Source organism: Maniola jurtina, chromosome 13 (assembly GCF_905333055.1).
Source record: "Maniola jurtina chromosome 13, ilManJurt1.1, whole genome shotgun sequence".
Classification (NCBI taxonomy): domain Eukaryota; kingdom Metazoa; phylum Arthropoda; class Insecta; order Lepidoptera; family Nymphalidae; genus Maniola; species Maniola jurtina.
The window spans coordinates 4,272,172-4,284,568 of NC_060041.1; the positions used below are offsets into that span (position 1 = coordinate 4,272,172).

Sequence of the window (12,397 nt, forward strand, 5' to 3'; positions counted from 1 at the left end):
GGCGTCCCCAATCCAATTGCTATCTCGACCTGTCGCATACTATAGAAAAAATGAAAATACATTATTTCTACATATTGGTAGGTACATACCTACTCATTAATTTTTTTATTAAAAATAAAGTATACTAATTAATGTATTTTTATTCTAAAAGGTAAATTAACTAATGATCAGTTTGGGTTTCTTTTATTAGTTTTATTCGCGTTTCATAGACTGGGCCAGCTTTGCTAGTTTTGGCCGGTCAATCTTGGAAGTGGATGTCATCGGTAACTCCTTTACAAATACTACACCACCTCTGAGTTGCTTCGAATCAGTCAAAGATTCTGAAAAGAAGAACAAAATTATAAAATGGCCGATCACACCTCCTTATAATTTTAATTTACATTTTTCGCAGCACACCATCATCCTTCTACACTCGATAGAAACTAGTAATTTACAGCCCTTGCAAATCGTTTTTAGGGTACCGTACCTCAAACAGAAAAACGGAAGCCTTATAGGATCACTTTGTTGTCTGTCTGTCTGTTCGTGTGTCCATCTGTCCGTCTGCCGTGTCTGTCAAAAAACCTATGGGGCACTTCCCGTTGACCTAGAATTATGAAATTTGGCAGGTAGTTAGGTCTTATAGCACGAGTAAAGGAAAAATCAGAAAACCGTGAATTTGTGGTTACATCACAAAAAAAAAAATGTGTTTCAATTTTCAAAGTAAGATAACTATACCAATTTACCAGGGGTATTCATATGAAAGGGCTTTACCTGTAAATTTTAGAACAGATTTTTATTTATTTTTACGTATAATAGATTTTCATTTATCGTTAAAAATGTCGGAAATAAAAAATTTTCAAAAGAAAAATAAAACCGACTTCAAAAACCACAAACACTAAAAAGTAAAAAATAACTTTTATTTAGCTACACGTGTAATGTACCTAGGTATGAAGTCGAGCGAGCATATTAAAACAAAATTAGAAATCCAAGAGTGAAGCTCGCCCGACTTCATACCTAGGTACATTACACGTGTAGCTAAATAAAAGTTATTTTTTACTTTTTAGTGTTTGTGGTTTTTGAAGTCGGTTTTATTTATCTTTTGAAAATTTTTTATTTCACAATTTTTAGTGGCCCACTGTACTATAATATGCTATGCCCAGTTAAAACCCTACTGTTTACTAAGCTATTACACTGATCGCGAGCAATTTGCTCCTATCTATTGAGGAGTTCTGTTCTCCATCTCCGAAGATATTCATCAGATCTTCACCAAATTTATATGGGACCATCTGCACAGTATACCCTTTCAAACAAAAAAAAAATTTTCCAAATCGGTCCAGGGGTCTTTGAGTAATCGGGGAACATACATAAAAAAAAAAAAAAATAAAAAAAAACACGTTGTAGTCGTAAACAGGCAACATTCACACTAAATAATACCTTTGACCAAATCCTTGATCTCTTGTGCAGTAATCTTGGAGCCCTCGTGCGGGATAATGAAGGCAACGGGTAAATCCCCATGCTCTTCATGGGGGATCCCCGTGACTGCTACTTCATACACTCCAGAATGTTTCATTATCACACTCTCAATTTCTAATGGTGATATCTGGAAAAATTCACTTTCACATTAAATTAAGTCAGTCGGTGAATGAGTCAATACTTTTACCCGACTACGGCAATCCCAACAGATTTTTTTTGCTATTGTATCGAGTGGGATGTCGAATGAAAGAGAAGAAAATTCTGAGTTCATGAATGTAAATGTACAACATTACAATGTACCAAGCGACAGAAAAACACTTTTATTAAACTATTTCAGCATTTATTAAGGCGATCCTAGTCGGGTTTTAGTTTTCACTTTTTTTGTAAGAGATATTGGATATCTAATATATTATTTTGCATCTCAGAAACTTTTGGTAAATAGATAGTTAAGTCAAGAGTATTGATATAGAATTAGGTGAGTACATGACAAAACACGGGGAATATGTCATCGCTCAAGTGGCCTGGTTTCATAGTTCATTGCAATCAGACTTGTAATCAGACTTAATTGACAAGTAGAGCCTCAATAGCTCAACCGGTAAAGAAGTGGACTGAAAACCGAAAGGTCGACGGTTCAAACCCCGCCTGTTGCACTATTGTCGTACCTACTCCTAGCACAAGCCTGACGCTTAGTTGGAGAGGAAAAGGGAATATTAGTCATTTAACATGGCTAATATTCTTTAAAAAATAAAAAATAAAAGTGATGATGCAGCCCGTTGCTGAAGATGATGACAGCTGAGCGCGCTTGCCTAGAGATGCCTTTTCAACCTTGACTCGAAGCTATCCATATTAAAATTGGATTAAAATAAAGGTGTTTGTTACATAATATTTGGTAAGTAGGTACATCATACCTGATGATTTCTATATTTGAGCAATAACTTTATCCGGTCGACGAAATAGTAGTTATCAGCTTTGTCTCTGTACATAATATCTCCTGTTCTAAACCAACCGTCTTCCATTAAAACTTGCGCTGTTATTTCTGGATTGTTGTAGTATCCCTAGAAAATACATACAAATATTATAAATGTGAAAGTGTGTCTGTCTGTCTGTGCTACCTTTTCACGGCCCAACAGTTTAACCGATTCTGACGGGTACAGGGTTAGCATATCCCGGGGACGGATATAGGCTACTTTTATCCCGGAAAATCAAAGAGTTCTCGCGGGATTTCGAAAAACGTAAATCCACGCGGACAACAACACACAACCAACACTTTATTTGTAACTAGCTGATGCCCGCGACTTCGTTCGCGTGGATGTAGTTTTTTAAAAATCCCGTGGGAACTCTTTGATTTTCCAGGATAAAAAGTAGCCTATGTGCTAATAAAGAGTATAATCTATCTCCGTTCTAAATTTCAGCCCAATCCGTCCAGTAGTTCTTGCGTGAAGGAGTAACAAACATACACACACACACACACACACACACACACACACACACACACACACACATACAAACTTTCGCCTTTATAATATTAGTGTGATGGTAAACCCCAGCTCTCCACCAATATTTGACTCTGTGAGAAGTTTTGTTATTTCAAATGTCTATATTGACCGGGCTAAGTGTTCTTAGCTATAATCCAAGAAAATCGGTTCAGCCGTTTGAAAGTTATCAGCTCTTTTCTAGTTACTGTAACCTTCACTTGTCGAGGGTGTTACAAATTTTTAATTTTTGTTTTTCTTTGTGCACCATCCCGCACTCTGGTCATTTAATTCTTTCACCAAAGGTTGCTTGTAAGAGATGGCTTTAGCAATAAAGCCGCCTTTGCACCCTCATGCATAGTTTCTTCTGTGTTTTCTGTATGTGTAGTGTGTGTAAGAATTCTAAATAATTAAATAAAAAATAATTATGGTAAGGTTCATATTGTAAATTAGGTATTTAACAGTTGATAAATAAGTGTGTTTACGTACCTTGAACACTCCAGGTCCCTTGATCCATAATTCCCCATTTACATTTGGCTCTGTCACATCTTCAAGTGTTTTAGGGTTGACCAGCTTAAAAAAAGCGTTTGTTATAGTTGTTACATTAATTAAGTACATAATTATTATAGTTAATAGTTCTTATATTATAATTTACATAAAATAATATCTACTTATAATTTTTTATGATAGTGATAGATCCACACTCAAGGAAATTTCAAAATAATTTTTTGATATGTATTTAATAGTACATTATTGCAAAGGCCGGGAAATAGGCAATTGCAGCTCGCGTATGAGTTTGAAGGTCGAGCCGTAGGCGAGGACTTCACTAAATACGAGACGCATTAACTTATAACTTACTTTTACGTTGACACTTGTTATAGGTCTGCCAAGTGAATCAGGCAGACATCCGTCAAACACCATGGCAATTCCACTGATCTCACTCATACCATATATCACTAATACTTCTGTATTGGGACTAACTTTCTGTAAAATATTAACATTTTATTACACAGATAGACAGCTAAAAGGACATGTCCTTTATGTCCTGATGAGAATCCAACCGATATTAGGGGTATCCATCAACCCACCGCCAGCCCGCTACTGAGCACGGCCCATTATTGGCCATAGATAACCACACTGGCCAAGATTGGATTGGCCGACTTTACACGTGTTTGAGAAGGGAGCCCCGAATATAATATCTTTACTTGCAGGTTAACTGGCTTCCATCTTTGATTTCATCATTAAGTAATCATCAAATTAAAAAAAACTAGAACTATTCATAAACTGTCTGCTTTATTGTTTACGTATAAATATACCTTCACTTCCTTGAGAAGATTAGGATGGACAGCACTTCCGCCTGGAAGGATTTGCTCAAAACTAGTCAAGTCACATTTGTCCCGGTCACCGACTTTGAAAAGGGTAGTCAATGTATTTGGACTCGTCATCATGAATGTTGGCTAAAATGATAAGTAAATGTATTAATTATCTTATCACTATTTAATATATTTGAATTTATTTGCCCTATTTAAATTTCACTTGTTGGAAATACAATAAAATTAGATTATAGCTGCCTCGGCTTCCTTTAAGCTCTACAGTTACTCAAACTTACATGTTACAGACATTATTTGTTATTCTCGTTAATAACACAAGAGAAAAACTGACTGGTAAGTATATCAAAGTACCCATAAGCCAAAAAAATAGGATTTAAAAACTTGAGATTTTGCAATTTATAGAAAGTTTATAGAAAAACATACATTTTAAAAACAAAGTCGCGGGAAAACCCTTGTCATTACTAAAAAGCCTTGTACACATTTAGTCAGAGCATTTGGCGAACATGGGTTACTTGAATAGCACCCACCTCGCAATGCAGTACAAACATCATTCAAACTAGGATAACGTCTACAAATTGATTAGTACCTAAGTACTTGCCAAATGCATTGGGCCTTTGGGTCTTTACTCTCGTTAAGAGACAGTACTCTCTTACTACTGTCTTACTTCAATACTGTGTGTAATATGTCTTGTTACTGTCTTATTACAATACTTCATCATCATCATCATCATCGTCAGCCTCTGGACTTCCACTGTTGGACATAGGCCTTCCCTAAAAATCGCCACCACACCCGGTCTTCAGCCTTCCTCATCCAGGCACTTCCCGCCAGCCGCTTTATATCGTCAGTCCATTGTGCTGGAGGGCGTCCCACACTACGCTTGCTTAAACGAGGTCTCCACCCAAGGGCTTTCCAGCTCCAACGGCCATCATAGCTTACAATACTTACTTTATATTTGTTAATTAGATAGTAAGCGTGCTCTTGCGTCGTTGGCTGTGAGGATTGAAGTCTTGTGTGTCTTAGTATGGGCGAAAACACAAACTTGAACAACGCTGAGTACCACTGGATTGGTGAAAGGACGACTGGCAAGCGTGTTGGCGTCGGAAACTTGTCATAAGTATGCCTGGGAAAGTTAAAATTCTAGATGTTACTCCATCATGTACATATTATTATTAATTGAAGAAATAACTTCTAAAAGGAAGACATGAAATCTACATATCACATACTTAGTTAATGAAATAACTTTTTACACGAAATAAAATAGTTTCAGAGTGAACCAAATATAGAGGTCATTACTCATTAGGTTCTCACAAAAGTCGACGCATTATAATTATTAATACTCGTACTTAGTTGCTAATATTAGTATCGCATTTCCTCTTAGACAAAGATAATGAATGTCATCTCTACATGATAATTACTCAATTGAAGACACGCTCTTTCGTTGACTTTGGAATCATAATAATGAAAAGGTTTGTATTGTAACTGAATGCTATCAATATAGACGACTACCTAAGTAGGTACTAATTTAAAAAAAAGTAAATCCACAATAATAATAATATTTTAAAACCCGTCGAGGAAGGAGGGACAAAGGCTACTTTAGTCCCTTAAAATTAAAGAATTCCCACGGGATTTTTAAAACGCTAAATCCACGGGTCGCAGGTATTATCTGTAGAGGCACTAGTAAATAGGCATTTTCGAGCTACGCCGTGTGAGCCGTAGCGAGTTTAGTTAGTTGCCCCTAGCCTCTTGTAGCGTGTTGTTGTTTCCAAAGAAATTGTAACTTTAAATAGTGAATTATAATATATATTTTTTTTAGTGTTCATTTCTTTTGTTTTTATTACTACCCTGGTAGAGAACACGGCGCTACTATATATCCAGCAACATTCGTCGTACATAAAATACCTGTACAAATATACCTGTACATTGGTGACTCAGACTTTGAACTACCAGGGTAGCGCGTGTTAATTTTATTAAAATAGTAACGTAACGTAAGCTAGGGCAACTCAAGTTAACACGTGCAAGGAAGTGAAAAACTAAAAAACTTTAAAAATGGCGCAACCTACGACAGTAGTGAAGGATGAAGACACGTATTTAGCGTCGATATCTATCACGTCGAAGATCCCGGAGTTTTGGACCGACCAACCTAGGGTCTGGTTTATCCAGCTGGAAGCAATACTGGCACCACAAAAACAAGGAGACGCATCCAAGTATAATATAGTGGTATCCAAGCTGGGTAAGGATGTCATTCAACAGGTGACGGACATCCTGATCAATCCTCCGGAGGTGCGTAAGTACGAGGTACTTAAAGAAAGGTTGCTGAACATATATGAAGAGTCGGAGAACCGCCAAATACAGAAGCTCATCGGGGAGATGGAACTGGGTGATCAGAAACCCAGCCACCTCCTCCGAAAGATGCAAGATCTGGCCAGGGGTAAAATTAATAATGAGACCCTAAGTGTTTTATGGCAGAATCTGCTACCAGCAGCAGCACGAGGCGTTCTGGCTGCGACAGAAGCTAAAGATCTAGACAGACTAGCCGTGATTGCTGACAAAGTAATGGAAACTATGAAGTCCCAATCAGTAGCAGAAGTGGCAGCAAAGGAGACGGTACCCGGAACTTCGTCGATGGCAGCTGAAATAGCCAGGATACATGCAAGGTTGGACCAGCTGGACAGGTCTAGAGACAGTTGGCGAGGCAGGCGAGGTCGCGGAAGGTTCCGTGGTCGTTCGCGTTCCCGAGGACGAGAGGACAGCAGGTCCAGACGTACCCCGGATAGCCCGGACTGGCTCTGCGTGCATCATTTTAAATATAGGCAGAGAGCTAATCGCTGCGAACAGCCGTGCACCTGGAATAAGCAGGAAAACTAGTGAAGATGCAGGTGGAACCGGTGGGTACCTGCGTCGAATTAGGGAACCACCGTTTATGTGTTACGGATAAGGACAATGGCATACGCTATTTAATAGACACAGGTGCGAACATTTCAGTGTTGCCTAAAAGTTATAAATCAGTGTGTGACAGTGCAATGAATAATAAATACAAACTTTATGCCGCGAATGGTAGTGAAATACAAACTTTCGGAACAAAGACTCTAGTGTTAAATTTAAGATTGCGTCGTGCGTTCAAGTGGACTTTTGTAATAGCCGACGTTAAACAACCCATTTTAGGAGCGGATTTTTTAGCTAAGTATAATTTGTTAGTAGACTTAAGAAACAGACGATTGTTAGATCAAGAGACTAACATGTATGTAATTTCCACTATAGTAAACTCGGAGCATTCATCTATTTTTACTATAGCCGAATCGCATCCATGTTATTCTCTCCTAAGTAGGTTCCCAGAATTGACAATGCCAGCGACGTTCAAAGAACCACCACGTCACAGCGTAAGACATCACATCGAGACTTCAGGTCCTCCGGTGCATGCGCGCCCAAGGCCACTGCCGCCGGACCGATTTAAAAAGGTAAGAGAAGAATTTCGCCTTATGCAGGAAATGGGTATTTGCCGCCCGTCAAAGAGTGCGTGGGCGAGTCCTCTACACGTTGTACCTAAAAAAGATGGTAATATAAGGCCGTGTGGAGACTATAGAGCGCTGAATGCAATTACGAAGCCTGATAGATACCCAATTCCTCACATAAAGGATTTTACGTTTATTTTAGCCGATAAGAAAGTATTTAGCAGGATTGATATTAACCGAGCGTATCATTTTATTCCGATAGCAGAGGATGACGTGGAGAAAACAGCAATCATTACACCTTTTGGTTTATTTGAATGGCCATGTATGTCTTTCGGTTTAAGAAACGCAGCACAGACTTTTCAACGTTTCATGAATAATTATGTTTTACAGGATTTAGAGGCAAATTTTCAACAAAATAACCCGGATTGCGCGAATTATAAAACTGAATTTGTTTTTTCATATTTAGACGATTTAATAATAGCTAGTGAAAATAGTTCGCTCCACGAAAAACATTTAGAGGCCGTTTTTGAAAGACTACAACAAGTTGGGTTAACTATTAATTTAGCAAAGTGTGCGTTTTCACAAGATAAAGTTGAGTTTTTGGGTCATGAGGTGTCAGCCAGTGGCTTAAGGCCGTTGCCAAGCAAGGTCCAAGCCATTGTAGATTTTCCCAGACCGAAAACGGTAGAGGAACTTCGTAGATTTTTGGGCATGGTAAATTTCTATAGAAGTCATTTGCGTCAGGCAGCCGAATATCAAGCTGAATTAAATAAGTATCTTCACGGAGCAAAGAAACGTGACAAAAGTAGTATAGTGTGGACAGAAAGTGCTGTTCAAGCTTTCGAACAATGCAAGTTGAATTTACAGAACGCTGCTTTGTTAGCGTATCCGATAACAGGTCAAGTGCTTGCTATAATGGCAGACGCGTCAAATACTTGCGTTGGAGGCACATTGCAACAAAGAGTAAATAATGAATGGGTTCCGTTAGGTTATTTTTCAAAAAAATTGACTGACACGCAACAAAAGTACAGTACCTACGACAGGGAGTTACTTTCGCTTTATTTGTCAGTGCAATATTTTAGGAACATGTTCGAAGGTAGAGATCTCGTTTTGTATACAGATCATAAGCCGTTAACGTTTGCGTTTAAAAAGCTAAGTAGTAGTAAAGAAACGCCGCGAAGGACCCGTCACTTATTATTTATTAGTGAGTTCACGACGGATATACGCTATACAAAAGGCGAAGAGAATGCGCCCGCGGACGCGTTATCGCGCGTTGAAACAATTTCGTGCCCGTCTGTACTTGACTTCACAGAAGTGGCTATTGCGCAAGCCAACGACAAAGAGCTCACAGAATTGCTAGGAACAAAAAACGGTAATACGAGACTAATAAAAATTGACTTGCCGAGTGTAAATAAACCGATTGTTTGTAACTTGCGAGGCGATAAGGCTAGGCCTTACTTACCAAAACAGTTTAGGCGTATCGCATACGAAACAATACATAACCTCAACCATCCAGGCATTAGAACAACAAGGAAAATGGTAACTAATAATTATTTTTGGCCTAGGATGAATAAAGATATAGGTATTTGGGCTAGGTCGTGCATAGAGTGTCAAAAAGCAAAGGTTCACAGACACACTATGTCACCTTTAGGGCAATTTGCAAAAGTAGATAGAATGTGTCATTTACACATTGACATTACAGGTCCATTTACTATTTCAGAGGAAGGCTACAGGTATTGTCTTACAATGATTGATAGGGAAACAGGTTGGCCGGAAGCATTTCCAATTAAAGATATTTGTGCGAAGACAGTAGCCAAACTCGTGTATGAAGGATGGATTACTAGACATGGGTGTTTTATTAATTTGAGCTCAGATCAAGGAAAGCAATTTGAAAGCAGTCTCTTTAGACAGTTAATGAAATATTTAGGGGTTCATAAGTTCAGGACGACACCGTATCATCCACAGAGTAATGGCGCGATCGAACGATGGCATCGTAGTTTTAAGGCCGCCTTAATGGCGAGATTAAAGGACAATAGGTCATGGGTTGAAGAAATGCACACCATTATGATGGGACTACGTGCAGCACCACGCAGTGACACAGGGGTAAGTGCCGCGGAATTAACCTTTGGGCGAACTCTGAGGCTCCCTGGAGAATTTTTCGAACCATCGGATAGTAAGATAACGGACGGTGAGGAGTACCTAAAGCAGTTGAAACAGGTAATTAGTAATTTAAGACCGAAACCCGAGACACACAGAGACTCTCGGACTATTTTTGTACACCCTGCCTTAAAAGACTGTAAAAAAGTTTTTGTTAGAAACGATGTAATGCGTAAGTGTCTACAACCACCATATGACGGTCCCTATGACGTCATAAAGCGGTTGGAAAAAGCATACTTAGTACAGTTACCCAATAGACAGGCCCTTATTTCTATTGACAGGTTGAAACCGGCTTTTGTCCTGGATATCGAAAATCCACGACAAACGCCGGGTGAAACGTCATGTAAGAAAAAATGTAGATTTAGTGACGATGACGTTTTGCCGACTCATACAATCCGTACTACTCGGAGTGGGAGAGTCAGCAAAACGCCCGTTAGGTATCAGTAGAATAATTTGAGTATCAACTAGCAATTAAGCAATAAGCATTACGAAATAAGTATTGTAAAATGGCCCCGATCCGCATATATTATTTTTTATTTTATTCATGTATTATTTTTTATTAGAAGTCATAACTAAACCTTATTATTGAGAGTGTTAGAGTGGTTGACGATTGTTATAATTTATTGGATAGTGTGTAAATGTAAAATGTAATGTAACTAACATTCAAAGCGTTGAGTGCAACGAAGGCTGGATGGCGTGGGAATAGCAACAATTGAACGTGGTATTGCCACAGCGACCCCGTCGCCACCCGCTCAAGTTCTAGTGACCTCATCTCAAGTATAATGTGTTAAGAGATGTACCATGCATCGAATCAAAGGAACACTTTAACTGGGTGACGTGTTTAAATTATGATTTGTTGGGTAAGCGGATCGGAAACATTGTTAGGGTTGTCGAAAAATAAAGAACGAATATTGTGAAATAAAATTAAGGTTGCGGAAATTAATATTTGTTTAATTTTTATTAAGATAAAAATTTGGGGTGGTGTGATGTAGAGGCACTAGTAAATAGGCATTTTCGAGCTACGCCGTGTGAGCCGTAGCGAGTTTAGTTAGTTGCCCCTAGCCTCTTGTAGCGTGTTGTTGTTTCCAAAGAAATTGTAACTTTAAATAGTGAATTATAATATATATTTTTTTTTAGTGTTCATTTCTTTTGTTTTTATTACTACCCTGGTAGAGAACACGGCGCTACTATATATCCAGCAACATTCGTCGTACATAAAATACCTGTACAAATATACCTGTACATTATCTATTTGAAACAGAGCCTAGCGGGTATCTCGGATACAGGTACATATAGGCAATTAGGCAGCTACTTTTTATCCCGAAAAATTAAAGAGTTCTCACAGGATTTTTAAAAAACTGATACTCACGGAAGCATTATCTAAGCAGTATTTTAATAAATATTTACCACATGTAAGGAATCGAGACCACGAGGTTCTTGTGAGTGACAGCTGCTGATTTCGGTAATCCGGTTGAACCACTGGTTGCTATTAATAACGCTATTGTGTTACTGCTATCAAAGTCTGCAGCTCTGAAAGAAAGTGCAGCGTTTTCATTGAAAACAAAGCATAAAAGAATATACTTATATAGGTATAAAAAGAAAAGATCCGATCCATTCATTGGCTGGTACATTAACGCCCAGGCATTACACATAGAAAGCTGAAATTTGGCACAGATGCTCGTTTTATAATTTTACGAGAGATAAGGTTGGATTTCTCAAAAAAAAAACTTTTCTAATTATTTTTCATTCAGATACAAGTTCGCCCTGGACTGCAATTACACCAGGTGGTAAGTGACGATGTAGTCTAAGATGGAAGTGGTCTAACCTGGAAGGGATATAGCATTTTATTTAACCATACCCCTTTGGTTTCTACACGGCATCGTACCGGAACGCTAAATCGCTTGACGGCACGGCTTTGCCGGTAGAGTGGTAACTAGCCACAGCCGAAGCCGCCCACCGGACCAGACCAGAGATTTAGAAATTATAAAACTTCCACGCTGAGAACCGAACCCGGGACCTCCCATTAATAACACCACAGCGCTTACCACAGCGCAGGGAGGTGGTCAAAAAATTCCCACGATAGATACAAAAAAAATTTTCAAAAGAAAAATAAAACCGACTTCAAAAACCAAAAACACTAAAAAGTAGAAAATAATTTTTGTTTAGCTACACATGTAATGTACCTAGGTATGAAGTCGAGCGAGCATATTAAAACAAAATTAGAAATCCAAGAGTGAAGCTCGCCCGACTTCATACCTAGGTACATTACATGTGTAGCTAAACAAAAATTATTTTCTACTTTTTAGTGTTTTTGGTTTTTGAAGTCGGTTTTATTTTTCTTTTGAAAATTTTTTATTTCACAATTTTTAGTGGCCCCACTGTACTATAATATGCTATGCCCAGTTAAAACCCTACTGTTTACTAAGCTATTATAGTGATCGCCAGCAATTTGCTCTTATCCATTGAGGAGTTCTGTTCTCCATCTCCGAAGATATTCATCAGATCTTCACCAAATTTATATGGGACCACCTGCACA

The 12,397-nt window shown here is 38.4% G+C and overlaps 1 protein-coding gene and 1 long non-coding RNA gene across 7 annotated transcripts in view; one reads left to right on the plus strand and one right to left on the minus strand.

Moving 5' to 3' along the window:
• Positions 1–12,397, minus strand: part of LOC123871165 (luciferin 4-monooxygenase-like) — a 15,748-nt gene continuing 3,351 nt past the window's right edge. For 5 of the 6 annotated variants that reach the window (XM_045914797.1, XM_045914795.1, XM_045914792.1 and 2 more), the window contains exons 5-12: positions 11,269–11,391; positions 5,201–5,375; positions 4,241–4,381; positions 3,783–3,908; positions 3,414–3,497; positions 2,361–2,507; positions 1,414–1,579; positions 121–320 (exon numbers count right to left, since the gene is read on the minus strand). In XM_045914797.1, the coding sequence (XP_045770753.1) occupies positions 193–320; positions 1,414–1,579; positions 2,361–2,507; positions 3,414–3,497; positions 3,783–3,908; positions 4,241–4,381; positions 5,201–5,375; positions 11,269–11,391 (1,090 nt within the window). In that variant the 3' untranslated portion in view covers positions 121–192. Of the gene's footprint in view, positions 46–120; positions 321–1,413; positions 1,580–2,360; positions 2,508–3,413; positions 3,498–3,782; positions 3,909–4,240; positions 4,382–5,200; positions 5,376–11,268; positions 11,392–12,397 lie in introns of those variants that run through there. The other variant, XM_045914793.1, reaches the window with a different exon arrangement.
• Positions 4,886–12,397, plus strand: part of LOC123871178 — a 27,746-nt gene continuing 20,234 nt past the window's right edge. The window contains exons 1-2 of the long non-coding RNA XR_006797228.1: positions 4,886–4,896; positions 6,967–6,971. This is a non-coding gene — a long non-coding RNA (uncharacterized LOC123871178). The remainder of the gene's footprint in view (positions 4,897–6,966; positions 6,972–12,397) is intronic.